The 15,591-nt window shown below is 48.9% G+C and overlaps 6 protein-coding genes across 6 annotated transcripts; 2 read left to right on the forward strand and 4 right to left on the reverse strand.

The window, feature by feature from the left end:
* Positions 1 to 673: 673 nt before the first annotated feature.
* LDX57_011520 (NAD(P)/FAD-dependent oxidoreductase) lies at positions 674 to 1,909 on the reverse strand (the record flags this gene model as incomplete). Its single annotated transcript, XM_046093264.1, has 1 exon — positions 674 to 1,909. One exon carries the CDS (start codon positions 1,907 to 1,909, stop codon positions 674 to 676), a length of 1,236 nt encoding a protein of 411 aa, XP_045949242.1.
* A 1,176-nt stretch (positions 1,910 to 3,085) lies between these two features.
* On the forward strand, positions 3,086 to 3,457 carry LDX57_011521 (uncharacterized protein; the record flags this gene model as incomplete). Its single annotated transcript, XM_046093265.1, has 1 exon — positions 3,086 to 3,457. The coding sequence occupies one exon, from the start codon at positions 3,086 to 3,088 to the stop codon at positions 3,455 to 3,457; it is 372 nt and encodes a 123-aa protein (XP_045949243.1).
* A 1,103-nt stretch (positions 3,458 to 4,560) lies between these two features.
* Positions 4,561 to 5,607, reverse strand: LDX57_011522 (uncharacterized protein; the record flags this gene model as incomplete). Its single annotated transcript, XM_046093266.1, has 1 exon — positions 4,561 to 5,607. The coding sequence occupies one exon, from the start codon at positions 5,605 to 5,607 to the stop codon at positions 4,561 to 4,563; it is 1,047 nt and encodes a 348-aa protein (XP_045949244.1).
* Positions 5,608 to 7,356: 1,749 nt separating this feature from the next.
* LDX57_011523 (uncharacterized protein) lies at positions 7,357 to 9,123 on the reverse strand (the record flags this gene model as incomplete). The annotated part of the gene is made up of 1 exon (XM_046093267.1): positions 7,357 to 9,123. One exon carries the CDS (start codon positions 9,121 to 9,123, stop codon positions 7,579 to 7,581), a length of 1,545 nt encoding a protein of 514 aa, XP_045949245.1. The 3' UTR covers positions 7,357 to 7,578.
* A 241-nt stretch (positions 9,124 to 9,364) lies between these two features.
* LDX57_011524 (uncharacterized protein) lies at positions 9,365 to 11,235 on the reverse strand (the record flags this gene model as incomplete). Its single annotated transcript, XM_046093268.1, has 6 exons — positions 9,365 to 9,498; positions 9,562 to 9,701; positions 9,754 to 9,879; positions 9,932 to 10,471; positions 10,530 to 10,939; positions 11,068 to 11,235. 6 exons carry the CDS (start codon positions 11,233 to 11,235, stop codon positions 9,365 to 9,367), a joined length of 1,518 nt encoding a protein of 505 aa, XP_045949246.1.
* A 2,535-nt stretch (positions 11,236 to 13,770) lies between these two features.
* Positions 13,771 to 14,987, forward strand: LDX57_011525 (uncharacterized protein; the record flags this gene model as incomplete). The annotated part of the gene is made up of 4 exons (XM_046093269.1): positions 13,771 to 14,000; positions 14,060 to 14,183; positions 14,242 to 14,815; positions 14,881 to 14,987. The coding sequence occupies 4 exons, from the start codon at positions 13,771 to 13,773 to the stop codon at positions 14,985 to 14,987; spliced, it is 1,035 nt and encodes a 344-aa protein (XP_045949247.1).
* Between the last annotated feature and the right edge of the window lie 604 nt (positions 14,988 to 15,591).

The raw sequence follows: 15,591 nt of genomic DNA on the forward strand, positions 1-15,591 counted from the left end.
AGATCAACACCTAACATCGGCCCGAGATAAATGACTCAAGTCCGACGAGACAGGGAGCGGAGAATCCATGCCAGTGAGACGAGTAGCTCAGGCACCGGAGAATCATCTCCAGTCTGCGGGACCGCTGATCATCTGCGCTGCAGAGAAAGATATTGAGATCGGATTGGTCAGGGTCGGACTAGCAATGCCAAGGGTAATTTATCGTGCCTAGCCGACGTCGTATATCGCGGTCACTAGGAGGCTAGTCGCGACTTGGCAGGCTGGGAGATTGGATGAGAAGGTCCGGTAAAAGTCCGGTGCCTCGACTGCCTGTTTCGACGTCCGTGACGATTGTAGAAATCCTGCTGACATGGTCGACTTTGGGAATTGTATCTGTCAAGTTAGTTAAAGGTGGAAGACGTATTCCTGCCAGGTGTTGGTAAACAAGACAGGTGGATAGTAGTAAGGTCAGAGCAAATTGTATGCTTATGTGACATCATGCAGTCGGGTAATAATAGAATAACAAGAATTATTGCGTGCAGAAATGGTTTGATGGTGGCGCTGTATATCCTGGTCGTTTCGCGCTCGACCGCGGGTGGCGCTCTGCTACCCCGTATTCCTCATCTCTGCAGAAAGTGGACTTATTCAGACGCTCTAATCATTAGATCCCCATAATTCTACACAAGAAACCACCCTAGTCCCACTGTTTCCCGGTCCATATCTTTACCAGCATGGATGCCCAGTAGTCTCGGCCTTTGATTGCCCACACCACCGAGCTGGGCAGAGTATACCCGAAGGCCATACCAACGCCCTTGTTCTGCCCGATCGGCACTAGCTGCGATACCCTGGTGTCTTCTTTAAAAATCTTGTCGCCCCCAACTTCGGTTTCGGTCTTTCCCGAAGCGAGAAGAAGATCGCGCTTAATGTTGGCGCCAAGGACGGGAATAGCCTCGGTGATATTGTGAACCGACGGTTTCCCAAACGACGAGGCGTCGCCGATGCCATAGACCCGCGGACCGGCTCTATCCACACGCAACGTTGATGTGTTGGTTTCGACACGGCCGTCGGATGCTAGAAGCGATTCAGACAAGAAGCTTGTATTAGGTACTGCTCCCATCGCGGGAATGTAAATGTCGGCTTCGAGCGTCTCCCCATTGTCAAGAGACACAGTCGTTTTGGTCGCAATTGCAGTTTCAGTGCCTGCGTCGGCTGGCGTCACACTTTCGACCCGGGTGTTCTTGATCACGGTCACGCCAACGCGAGCGAGGAAATCCTCGGCCTTTGCCGCATTCCCGGGAGTCATGTCGGGAAGAATTTGTGAGGCCGATGTCACCACCGTGACTGGGACTTTTGGATTTTCCAGCTTGCAGCTAAACCAGCCTGCCCGACCGTTCAAATACTCGGCCAATTCGCCGGCGACCTCGACACCGGTAGGACCTCCACCAGCGATGACGATGCTCTTGGCAGCAGGAAGCGCTCCCCGCAGACTGGCCCAATTTTGGCGCAGGAATTCGTCGTCCCGGAGTAGGGTGATCAGTGGCGAACGGGTGGATGCGCCGGTTGCAATGACAAGAGCGTGATAGTCGATCGTCTCTACATTCCCATCTACCAGATCGATAGTGACATCTCGACTGTCGTGATCGACGCGCGTCGCTGTGCCATGCACAAAGCGAAAATGCTCACCGGGGTACTGCTCAAAGGACTTGGGAATGTTGATAAAGAACTTATCCTGTGCGATCAAGTCGTCGGCAATCATGGCGCGAGGACAGCCGGGTCGACAGATGGCGGTTGCTGAAGGGCTGACCAGGATGACCTGGTGCGTTTCCTGGTCGGGTAATTGAGGGATGACGTGTTTGAGAACATAATGGGCGGCGGAGATCCCACCGAACGAGCCTCCCAAGATGACGATGTTTTTATGCGGCGTTGACATGTTGATGATGATGGACTGTTCTCTTTGTGTCGTGGTGATCTATCACCTAACTTTTCTAGTGCAGACTGACCGTTTTATATATGTTTGGCAAGTGTCCCTGATACCTGGCTGAATATCGGATCGGCGGGTGGTTTGGAGGCCGACCGTCGGGCGATTGTCCGATGCTGTTTCCAGGAGCGAGGGAAAAAAGCAAGATTGAGAGATGATCGCAAGGGCGGACTGTCAGATCGATGGAGTCCGAGTAGCCCATCTGGGATTGTTTGGGTCCGTTCGTTGCCTGAGCGCCAAGAAGGTTTGTCTGGTTTGCACTGCAGCTATTGTGGGGTGCCTGAGCTCTGAGGCAGGAAGTTAGACACTATTCAGGATTCAAAAATTATTTCTTACAGTTGTCTTCTTTTTCTTTTTCTTTTTCTTTTATTTTCTGTATTTACAAAAGCACTTTTCAGATTTCGGCCCTGCAATTAGCATTCCGTTCTTAAATTTTGCATTTATCCCATAGTATGATCCCTTATTGATCCTGAAAGCCGCTCTAGCAACCACCTCTCTATGGTTTGATCCGCCCTGTTGACACCAACGGACAAGGCATATACTTCGACGTTCAATTTGAACACCATATAACACACTCATTTATATGCACAAGTACATACGACCACAGGGTGTGGAGAACAGGGCTTCCCGTCCGCTCAGCCGTACTTAAGCCACACGCCGGCCGGTTAGTAGTTGGGTGGGTGACCACCAGCGAATCCCGGCTGTTGTATGTTTTTGCCTTTTGCCATTTTCTTTTTGGTGCAATGGAATGGGGGTTGTTGTTGCTATTTTTTCTACTGGTAGGGTTGACCAAGTCATATATACCCTCTTCCTCCTCCACGGCTCCGTTGCGCTGATGACCCCATTTGCGAGGTCTTGCCAGTCGCCGAAATCTACGGCTGAATCGCCTGATTACCATTCATGTCCATTGGCATTGTTAGAACATGGAATTATGCAAGAAACGATACAATTGGCTGAATTAACACCAAGAAAGGAACGAGGATAATATCTTAGTGGCAAATGTGTGGTATATACATGTACAGGTATCCTCCTTCTATCCGACTCTCAGGACAATTTCGCGATATGGCACAATAATAATGAGGTTTACCATCCTCCGTGATGCTATTGAATGTTAGCCATTTCTATTGTATGTCTCAATTGTTGAGCTTGTGCTACTTACGCCGCCGGGAGGGCCATGATGACCAGGACCACCAGGACCGCCAGGAGGACCCCCGGGAGGGCCACCATGAGGGCCAGGGCCATGAGGACCAGGATGACCGAAAGAACCAGGAGGCCCCTGATGTCCAGGGGGAGCATGCTCTCCAGGGGGTCCCTGGGGCCCTGAGCCATTATTCCAAGGACCTCCGGGACCCCCAGGGCCTCCTGGTCCAGGCTGGCCGGGTTGACCCCAGCCTTGTGGGTTGTGAGGACCTCCTTGAGGCCCAGGGGGAGGGGGGCCCTGAGGCTGGTGGTGTTCGGGGTGGTGATGATGATGATGATGCGAGAATAGTCCCATGGTGAGTTGAGAATATGTTGATTGTTAGATTCTTCAGAAGATCAATTCAGTTTATCTGGGTGTGGCTCTGAGTTGATATAGGCATCTATCTGGCTTGCCTTGGCACTATCCTCTGACTAGGCGTGTGGAGTCAAACGCCCTGTTGTGGGGGATTGGCTCAATTTAGTGAAGCTTAGCCCCAGATTGCGTTGCGCCTTACGAAATGCCAATGCCGAATATTGCTGCTGCCTGCTCCGAGATTTTGATAGTTGATAAAGACTACGGAGTACGTCTCTTTGGCGGACTGTTGTTGAAGTTTTGAACTTAATGGTATCACCCATCTCGGCATAGTTCATGGTAAAATATGCAACCTGACTCCTCTTGATAACGTTGAATCTTTGTTTCCCTTATGGAATATATTCAATTGCTGCCTTCTGCATATATCCAAGTCCAGATTCGCCGTCGACACCACTCGGAGATAGATCGCCACTAATATGTGGATAGGGCTACGTACGCCCTCCCGTAATGGACTAGCGCGGTAGAGCCCTATTTATGGAGCTCGGATATACTCCGGTACTTCGGAGAAATTGTGTTCATTGATTTAACTGAGAGTAGCAGTGGTTCTAGCACTAAAGATTATGCAGCCTACTGCGTAGTATGTTGAGCAATTCTGTAGGGGTTTTGAACGGTAGGCCATCATGACAGTAATCGAAAGTGTGACGTGGCGAACATAAGTCCGGGGGTGACGCGTGAGAACCATATCTGTTAAAATTTTCTTCTATTTTATCCGTTCTGGAATCACAAGTGGAATTTGTACGATTCAGCCTTTTCGTCAGCCCAGCAGACATAGTTATGCAACGTTTTGGGGGCTATGAAGCTCCACTGGGTCCTTTTAAGGGGTGAGCACTGAGACGGAAAGCGCAAATGTCTGACTTGCCCACAAGTAACAAAGTATACCAAATGGAGTTGTCGATTGCTTACAATGGTTCATCGTGGAGATGAACGCGAAAGGTGTGTATAATGCTGGTTGCAAAGGTTAGGACCACATTAAAATCGTTTTAGATTACATCCACAAAATACAACACACTATAACATGACATTCCTTCACGTCCTCCAGCATCTGGTATTATCAATTTGGCTGCCATGCATCAAACTTCGATTTGATCAGTTTCAATGTCCTTGGAAGGTCAGACCGATTGCTTTCTGCCAAAACTCCCATCTCCTTTTCGATGAACCTCTGCGCAGATTCACTATTCACACAAACCCCAGTGAAAACAGAAACCTCCATGCTAATCTGACCGAGAAGCTCGTTGGCACCCCAAGCTGAAACAAGATCCGACACCGCAACGGCGAGAGCAAGCATATTCCTCTGAATTGCCTCACACGCCAAGACGTCCTTTACATGATAGCCGCCTAGAATCCCATCTCCAAACTCCACAACGATCACATCGGGATCACTTTGACTTGCTGCCACTAGTACTCGCAAGGCCGAAGTAATCACCTCACCAACATCACCACAAGTTGACGGAATCCCACCGTCATGCACCGCATATACTGGATCCGCGCCTTCTCGTCGCAACTTGGGCTTATCGCGCGGGGAAGCCGAGCCGGTCACTTTGCAGGCTGCGACGCGCAGGCCCTTCGCGGTCAACTGACGGATCAATTGGCGAACCATTCCCGTCTTGCCGACTTCCATGCACGTACCCGCGACCCCAATCAGCGGGGCCAGACGAGGGATCTCGTTGCTGGTCGGCAGAGGTGGAACGGTGGCTTTAATCGTGAGCGGTCGTCCGTCCGCGCCAGGGATAGTACCTAGCGCTGTCAACGTTGGTGGACAGCCGTAGTCTTCATTTCCGCCTTGTAGAACGCCGGCGAATCCACTCTCGCAGAGTAATTCGATGGTATCCCCTGGGGATAGCTTGCTCGGTACGTCACCGCTGTATCCGCGGATGGCGTGTCGCTTGCCCAGGATGACGGGTAGGATGTCATCGTCGGACACAGTGGTGAAGTCCCTGGGATTTGTGTCTTCCAAGGCGTTCATCCGGTCTCTTGTAATTGTTACTCGACATAGTACGATCAGGCCTTGCACGGGGTTGATGTGCTCATCGACAGTGACAAGACGGGGGATGTCATAGCCGGCGAGCAGCGAAGGGATTTTGGTGATATGATATTGCATGCTGAAGAGGTGGAGGGGCGGTTGAAGAATGGATAACTCAAATCAAACATAGAGGGTAAGAGTGTTTACGGTGGCTATATAACCATCGTTCATACCGTGACGTAAACAGGTCTGATCATTTACTCCGTATGTATTAGGTGTTTACGGGACTGTGCCCTAAATGACGTCCACCTGGCAGAGACATATTTGTTGACAAGAATAATAGTTATAATCTGTAAAATGGAATAAAAGGTCAATTGTTTATGCTCATGTCTTGTGTCTGTTCAAATCATGAACCATAATACTGGCTGGACCTTGAGCCGTATGCATTGGGACTCGATCAGAGGAACAGATAGAACCGAGCTTCAGTTCCTACCATGGGCAGACGCAGGGTGATTTCACTACCTAATGTTAGGCCGAAAGCTACCCAGAATGGCGCTCGAGAAGCAGTGACAAAACCCACACCATATGTGGTGTCCAGGGAACGGGATAATTATTCTGACTTATTGAAGTTAGATTTCGCGAGACTAGAGCGCTTTGGAATGTACCTACACCGTATAGAGTATCTTTCCTGAGCCCAAACGAGGGTTTCCCGGGAATAGGTAGGCGTTTGTGGATTGTGCTTGCTGCTCACCGAGATATGATCAGCGCTGTTGTGCAGATCATGATATCATAGTTCGATCAAGCCACTGATACAAGATCTATGATGGTTCGTGCCTGGTTTGGGGATGTGAGGCCGATCATCTAGCCACACCGACTTGGCATGCGGTCACATATGAGCTAAGACAGACAAAATATTTTCTTTTCTACGGAGAGGGGTTGCTTAGATAGAGTAGGTAGAGCCGGAAGTAGAACTGCTCGGCAGAGTTGTAGATATAAATGAAGTAGATCGAAGACAGGAAAAGATAGACATTTAAGTAGAGTAGACTGCAGAGTTAATTAGCTCGATAGAGTACAATGTAGATCTAATGGTTAGAATATCAACAAATTGCGCACGTGTATGCCTGAAGGGAACGGAAGTATAGTGCGTGCGGATTGTAGAAAAACGAAATTTTTGCAAACCACTAATTCAGTCAAACGGTGACGTTTGAAATTTGCTTCTATGCTTCATTTCTTGTCGTGTAGAGACATCTATCCTACCTATACTCTTGTCTGTAGGCTTTATCTTTGTCTTGAGGCCTTTTCTGAACAGCCTTGTGGCTTGAAGGTGAGCAAGAAAATCCCTTTATTTCTTTCTGAGTCAGGACTGACAAGAATGGGACAGTAAGATGATTGAATCGGCAGGATTGCCAGATATGTGGAGTTCGGATAGTATAGGTTTGATCATTCTAGCCCGCCCGTTTGCAACAGCGAGATGTTCAATTTGGTCTCAAGAATAATATAAGCTGTTAAAGCAGGAACAAAACCAGGTATACGGTAGACTCGTGACTCTACACAAGATGACTCTTGGATCGGGTAGTATCCTGCGTTCATACATCAAGTGACGAAATAATAAGCAAATAACAAGCATGAGTTAAGAAACAACTGTGAAGGAATGAGTGGAACTAACGATAGACAGGCAGGAAGAGGGTTATCATGAGGACATCACGGTTGGGTGAAGCAACTCCTTCATCTACAACTTTCCTTCCTAGAGTGAATATCTTGCCTTAGTTTCTTGCATACCTACCCTTGCCCTTGGTCTTATCCTTGGAACGTTAGACGCCAAAAGGGCCCACAGAGCAACTAACGCCAATTTAAGTCTCACAGGCCCCCCCCCCCGCCCCCCTCACAGGCTGTGGTCACAGTCACGGTGGCTGTTGTGGTGGCAGTGACAGAGCTAAAGACTGTAGGGGATGAGGCAGTCGTGGGAGTAGGCGAAATGCCGAGGCAGGAGCATGCGGAGCCATAGGCCGTAGGCGCTTCGTTGCATGGGCCAGTAGCGTATGGTGGCATAGCGGTCGGCGTAAAAGTTGTTGCGAAGGCTGTAACTCCGGGTGCCTGTCTTTTCTTCATCTACTCCACACATGCCACGGTTGTGGTTTGCGTGACGGTCGCCGTTGTGTCGTCCATGAGCTGCTTCGGAGAGAAGCCACACCAATTCACAGAACTTTCCCAGACTTCCTCCCCGCCATCCATGGCTCGCACTAAGTCTATAGTCTCAGGACTGACATTGACCGTCGCTGCTAAATAATGCAATGCGGTATTTCCATCCACATCTTGGTCCCGAACATCGAATCCACCCCATTCCAGAAGCAGCTGGATAGTAGCTAGTTGAGCACCGTTTTCAGCCTCAGTCATAGGGACGGGCTTGAAGGGTTTGTGCAGAATGTGATAGGGTGGCCTTGATGCACGGGTCTGCACATGTTCTGGGCTGGGCCTACTGTGCTGAAGCCATTTCGAATCGAGGGTCCGCGCGCAGCGGATACTGCGCTTAACGGCTGGTTTATCTTGGGTAGCGTAGTTGCCAGTTAACGGAAGCGACGCCACCAGGAGCAGTGTATGGCCTAGGGCTGTCTGACCGGCTGCGAGATGCCCCCCCTGGATAGAGCCCGCAACCCAAGCTAGTAAATCCGGGTCGTGTCTGGCGGTGGCGAAGTGCAGCGGATGCACGCCAAACACCGGGGTTCGCAAATGAGGCAAAACACGAGGATGAGCAAGTAGATCACTGATGCAACCTCGCACACCTGGTATTTCCAAATCACATCGGGCAATTGCGAAGGAAAGAGGGGGGAGTGCGACTGTAGGAGCCACCAGGGGTCGGTAGTTCGGGGAGTAGTTGTAGTTGTGGATGAGCTTCTGGAGCATATCCCGATGACCAGAAGCGATAGCTTGATGTATTGGTGATGAAACCGACAATGCCGAGAGGGATGCTTCGCTCGGGACTTCCAGCATATTGTTATCCTGGGCGGCTGTAGATGCTTGCCATGCGGAATCTTCAGCCCCTGCTTGATGCAACATGTCGAATATTTCCTCGCACCCGCATTGCGCTGCTACCTCTAATGACGTTAAAGCAATAGACATGCGCAATCTTTGGGCCGGAACATTAGGCTCTGTCCAAAAGCGGGGGAATCCAATACGTCGTTCATCCAGCTCGGCAGAGGTCAACGGAACAGTTTGGGACTCGATACCTTTAGCTTTTGCGGTCGCTAGGAGTTGTGCTCTCGGGGGACAGAGAGAAAAACTGGTGACATCGATAACAGAGTCACGACCACGTAAGAATCGAACAGAATAGTCTGATAGATCGATATGGGCAATGCCATTAACGTCCGCGCCCGATTTCAGGAGCAGGTCCACGTTCCGTAGCGATTTAGCCCGAATTGCTGCCGTCAGCGGAGATTCGTAATTTCCCCATATCGCCCCTGACACATCCATGTTAGGCGCAAGGAACTGCAATTCGTACTGATCCTCTTCGGAGAGCTCATCCCAATGACTGAGCCTGTCCTGGTAGAATGCCATGAGAGCCTCAAGTACGGCAGGATTAGGATTGCGTGCAGCTCGAACTGGTGCTGTATCCCACTCCAAGTACTCCAAATCATCGTTGGTAAGGTGATAGGCCATGACGAGCGGCAAAGAGTGAAGAAAAGAAAGATGGTTTGGTTGAAAAACAAAGTGGGGGAGACTGCGGTTTATGTACTCAGGCAATGCTAGAGTCACATGACCAATCCCATGCACGTACCCTAGTAGGCTTTTTTTTCTGTCTTTCATACAGACTATAAACTTGACTAAGATAAATTCACAGGGGCTGAGCTCTCCGCTCACAAGATCCACCTACGTAATCCCGCAGTATTCGAACCTACTTCTACTCAGAAACGCCGATGCAGTAGGCATAGTTAGGCCACAGTCCAGAACAATCTCCATTCAGAGCCCGGTTCCACTTGTAAAGCTGATCGAGCGTGATACCAGCATTCTTCGCCATGTCTGCGCAGTATACTCCTGGAGATTGTAAACATCATATTCTAGCCTGTTTGTCATAGGTATAGGGATATTTGTGCTCACCTTCTTTCTGCAACACCCAGCGATTGCAGTTTTTTGCAATACCAGATTGTGTTGGGCCAGGGGGCGTGTCGGTCGATGTGGGTGTCGGGACAGCCGAAGTCGTGGTAGGTGCAGCCACGGGATCGCCTTTGACGCAATATCTGACGGAATCGGTTAGAAAAGAGATAGATGGGAAATAGATGAAACACTTACGCAGTATTAGACAGGAGATTGGAGCAGATTGGGTTAATCTGAGGGTTCCAAGCACGCAGTTCCGAGAATGAGACCCCGTAAATCGCCTGCAGCCTTGTACAGTCTTCTCCATCTTCAATGATGTGCCTGGGGTGGTTATCAGTACCTAAATCGAGGGCGTGGCTTATTCGAAACATACCAGGCATAACACTTGGTAGTGGAACCAGTCGGTGTAGCTCCTGGAGCAGTGACATATGTCGAAGTGCTCGTGTTGCCGCTTGCTGTAGCGTTCCAGTCCCGAGTTGGAAAGACGCAATATAAGATACCTGGGGAAAGTGCAGAACAGTCTTTGCCCGCTGAAGGATTTATAGCAATGAGAAGCTCGACACTGATAGAATATCTGATAGAAAGTTGCTCGCAAGTGTCACCGGCAGAGATTTTGTGATATTTTCCACATTTGTCAGTAGTTCCACCCGCGGCGGTATCACTCGGCGTCACTGTAGACGTGGCATACTGGTTTGTCTTTGTGGCAGTTGCTCCTGGGATTTTTGTTGGGGTGTATTGTGCACCAGAAGGTCCAACACAGATGTTATTGTCGGAGATGAGGTTAGAACATGCCCTGTTAAGCGTTGGATTGTAGTTGATTAGGCTTGAGATAGAGATCTCCTGGGCAGATGCAATGGAAGCACAAGTATCACCGGCCTTGACTTTGTAGATAGAACATTTTCTCGGAAGGCATCTAAACATACGTATCCCTTGTCAGTGGAAAACGTAATTTTTGTTGGGGCATAACTCACAAGACTTGATCTACGGCCAAGTTAGTCCCGTCCGGGAAAATCCCATTCAAGATTCTTAATGCCCCAGTGGAGACCTCTTGTGCTTCAGCAATGTCTTGGATATTATCTCCTGATTTCACGGTGTAGTATCGATCTGATAAACACGTAGTGTTATCTGGATTGGATTGATCGGTTCCCGGGATCGAGGTCATGTTCGTCGCCGGGGGTTGCACCTCCGTGGGCAATGCCTCTGTGCCACAGGTCTTCTGTATCTGTGCCCAGTCGGTAGCAAGCGCCTCATCGTAGTTTGAATAAGCCGTCTTCTGCATTTGTTGGATCAAAGCCAGAACGCATGTGGAGCATAGCTGATCTTTGGAAAGCGCAGTCAACGAAGTGTCTTTCTGTCCCAAAGTCTCCTGGATCTTCCCGATCTGGTCTGAAATCATTTTAGCACAGATAAATGTGTTAATCAGCTAGCTAAACTTACTTGTACAGAACTCCCCAGTAGTCTCATCTTTTAGACAAGTACGATTATATGTTGACCAAAGATATCGCCTACCCATACCGCCGGAACACCATCCCACGGCTCAGGGTCGCCAGCGCACGCCTGTTGGACTTCATTATGGTATGAAGCCAAAGATGAGCCACAGGAGACATCACAAAGGCTTTGCTGCAATGTGTCATTCCCAATTGGCCCGTAGTAGTCGACCGTAGCCAGGGACTGCATGTACGGATCGCAATCCAATGCCCGGTGAAGTGCGTCCGTGCAGCCGCTCGATAGGGTAGCGGTCGAATTCGTGCCATCTTGGTACAGCAGAATCTCTCCTGATATGGGGGCAGCTGCTGAAGCAACTAACCCAAGTGATAAAAGCCACATGAGTTCAAGAAGTAAGGCAAAACACTGTTTATGGACGTCAATGCTGGCAAGCTGTCTGCGAGATAGTCTGATAGGATTCTAGTCAAATATAGGGAGAATCTAAGACTGCGTGATCAGCCTTTTCAATTGTGGAGGATATTAGGAAGTGAAAGAACTTTTCAATGCAATATCCTAGCAGTTGCGTTACGTAGACAATGCAAATTATCGCTCTATTCCGATATACTCCGTAGGAATTATCCTAATAGTCCATGTCGTTTAGGCAGGAGCATCTGCCCGAAACCGGCCCTGGGCATTAACGATCCACTTTTTGAGAATTCATTAATGGTGACTTGATAATAACAAGCGACAACAATGTGAGTCTACCAAATCGTTCTAAAGGGATAATGCGCGATTTCCTGGAGTGGTCTATGTAACCACACATCCTGTTCTAATGCATGCATAGTCTCTCCGAGAGCTCAGCTATGAGGGGTTCAGGGAGGAGGGTAATAATATTCCCTGCTAGCGTGGTCTAGATTATGGGCTTAGGCCTCTCAGACTGAGTTCAACTGATTTAATTTAAACTCGGCTATCGGTTTGTCGTAACGAAGAGCTGTCGGGTTCCTTGGCAGGCAGGCAGTGGCAAGATATATACCACGCTTCATACAATCGAGCGGCAATTAGTAACAAATTTAGTCCGTATTGTACCTCTACACGTACCCTGTGAACGGTATGACAGAGTAACGGATAAAGTGGAAAAGTAGTAAGGATGTAATAGAACGACGTTCTCAAGCAGTACTGAGTAGTTCTCCTGATCGATGCAGTATTGATTGATTACCCACCGTAACAGTATGCAGGCCAAGCCACCAAAGCCACCCGTCTCCGCATAGGGCAAAAATGGTGCAGCTAGCAGCTAGCTTCAATAGTGGCATTTTCTTTCCGAAACTAGCAGACACCGTTTCCATTATCAATTTAGTGGGCAGCTGAGCTCACTCAGAGACTGTAGTTACTCCGTATGTGCCTATGTGCATTAGAACAGCAGCATGCATTGTTACATCGTCTAGTCTGGGGTATGGCGTATGACCCATATGCACGGAGTAACTCCTTGGTATTCTGCAAATCAATTTGATCTTTTTTTTTTATCTTACTAAGTACTAATTCCATAAATGCGAGGCGTACGGGAAGTAGATCATCAATACTTGGTGCATGATTTCGAACAAAACAGTACATACTAAACATGATATGAACTATTCAGTTATTTTCTAAACAAGAGGAATTTCTGTGGCCAATATAATTATTGCTCGATAATGACGTAGAGGTTTACGATATTCCTTGACCAAAAAGACCGACCATACTGTCCAACGTCTGTTTTGGTGGCTTGGCCACGCTAGCAGGGGTTGGTATAACTCTCCGAGATGAACCCCTCACAGGGCAATTTCCGAAATGCCATCACTATCCCATGTGAATTGAGAATTCTTCGCTAGGGTAAAAGTACTCTGGTCAGGTTCTGGGATAACGAGATGTGTGCCCCTGCATTAGGCAATTTTGTTGGATCCGAGGTATCCGAGGTATCCGAGTTAGGACCGGCCAAATGCTGCACGATGGTGGGTTTGTGTCGGACTATTATCAACTGCAATAACCGACGGGAAGAGAGTAGAATGATAAGAAGAGAAGGTATTTCCTGGAGAATGGATGAGGGGAACCAACTCACAAAGCGTCCTACTTGCTTCGTTCCTTCGCTTTGCTTTCTTTTGTTATGATGAATTTGATACCTCTCATTTATATTGGTTTTGCTTTTTTTACAAGCTACTCAGTTGCAGAAGACTACACATGCAGCAAATCCAAGCCATGTGAGATTGGATGTTGCTCTAGCACAGGAGTCTGTGGCTATGGCCCGAAGTTTTGCGGAGAGACTTGTATCTCTGACTGCAATCGCAAGGCCGAGTGTAACCCAGGATGGGGTAGCAAGGTGAGTGAACTTGTCCGCTAACACAAAAACCTCTTCCCCCGGCTGATCATGAAAAGTGGTCTGAGTCAGATAAGTGCCCGCTCAATGTGTGCTGTTCTGAGTTTGGCTTCTGCGGGACCACCAAGGACTTCTGTGGAAACAAGACTGTCACGGCTCCAAAATGCAGTGGAGGATCTAGCTCGTCCAAGAGGACTATTGGCTATTTCGAGTCTTGGGGTATTACTCGCGGCTGTGATAGAATGTATCCTGAGGGTACGTTGCGTGACTTTGAGAGTGAACAATACTTATATTGCTGACTGCTGATAAGCTATACCCATTGGATCATATACGCACCTAAATTTTGCTTTTGCATTTATTGTAAGAAATGGGATAAGCTGCCCTCAAGTGGAATATGCAATTAACCACATGCTTAGGACCCATCATCATTCAAAGTTGCGCCAATGAACGACGGCGACGAAGAGCTGTACAAGCGCTTCACAGGTCTGAAAAATCTCTATCCTGATTTACAGACTTGGATCTCAATCGGCGGCTGGAGCATGAATGATGCAGGTCAGCCTACGGCTACGACTTTCTCCGACCTCGCGGCTTCTGAGTCCGCACAGAAGAAGTTTTTCGAGTCACTCCTTTCGTTTATGGAAACATATAACTTCGATGGCGTTGATGTTGACTGGTATGTTTTCTCACCCGCTAGGGAATCTGAGCATTCCTTTGTTAACTGAAGCAATGCAGGGAGTATCCCGTCGCCGAGGAGCGATCTGGCAAAGAGGAGGACTTTAAGAACTTCACTTCCTTTTTGCAAAATCTACGTGACTACCTTAGCTCAAGTGGACATAAATATGGACTAACAATTACGGTAATGCGCCCTTCTTTAAGATATCGAACCCCACTGATAATCGCTATGATCCATTCAGATCCCTTCGTCTTACTGGTACCTTCGTCATTTCGACATTGCGAACATGAAGAAGATCGTTGATTGGTTCAATATCATGTCGTATGATCTTCATGGGACTTGGGATAACGACAATGATTGGACAGGACCCTATGTACGGGCTCATACCAACCTAACCGAGATTGACAACGCACTCGAGCTGTTATGGCGGAATGATATTGACGCGGACAAAGTTGTTCTGGGTCTTGGATTCTACGGCCGATCGTTCACACTCCAGGATCCCAACTGCAAGGAGCCTGGGTGTGTCTTCAGCGCCGGAGGAAAAGCTGGACGCTGTACCGACTCTGTGGGAACTCTTTCCTTTGCAGAGATCAAGAAAATCGTGGATGATGGAGCGAAAGTGGACTTTGACAAGAAGGCGGCTGTGAAGATCGTCACCTGGGACGAGGACCAGTGGGTCAGCTATGACGATAGCGAGACATTCAAGTTGAAGTTGCAATATGCGAACAACCACTGTCTTGGGGGTACCATGGTGTGGGCAACCTCCATGGATGATTCACAGGGTTCTGCGTCTGCGGCTCTCTCCAAGCTCACTGGTCGGTCTGCAATAGCGTTGTCGGCCCGTTCGTCCTCCTCTAACAATCAAGTCCAATCTTGCCAGTTGGGAGAATGTGGCAAGAAATGTCCCAGTGGACTCAAGCCAGCCCAGCGAAGCGATGGCAAGAACAGAGGCAACACGGGGACGAATACAGGATGCAAAAATGGTGAACAGCGGTTATATTGCTGCCCTCCAGACAACATGCCAACCTGCGAATGGCGAGGAGGCGCACCATTCTGTGATGGGAAGTGTCATGACGGGGAGGTAGAAGTATCTAGCAGCACAAGTGGAACTGGCTCTGGTTGCTGGACTGGCCATAAAGTTCTTTGCTGCCTGCAGACGGCTGCAAACAAAGCGGTTTCTGAATGCAAATGGACCGGAAGCGCGCCTTTTTGCGCTGGCCTTGGTGGAAAGGCCGACTGCCCAGACGATCGGACGAGGCTCACGTATTCTAACTATGGAGCTGGTGGTGAACAGCCATGCATAACTGGAAGCAAAGCAAGTGGCCCTTTGATCGATGTTAATTCTATAGTACTGACAGTTACCCCCAGTCGTTCTGCTGTGACAAACCTCCCCCATATGAAAACTGCGACTGGTACTACCACGGCGGTAATATCTGGGGAGAAGTGCCCTTTCAGTGTACGGGGACTTGCCCTGCGGGGAAGGCGACCATTGCGACCGATCCTACAGGCTGTCTATCGGGTTTGTATTTGTCCTTTCTCAGACTAAGCTGATTGTTGGAAGTCGATTTCGGTGCTCTGGCTGACCACGTTG

The sequence above is a fragment of the Aspergillus melleus genome (genome assembly GCF_016097325.1).
Source record: "Aspergillus melleus strain CBS 546.65 chromosome Unknown contig7, whole genome shotgun sequence".
In the NCBI taxonomy this organism is placed as follows: domain Eukaryota; kingdom Fungi; phylum Ascomycota; class Eurotiomycetes; order Eurotiales; family Aspergillaceae; genus Aspergillus; species Aspergillus melleus.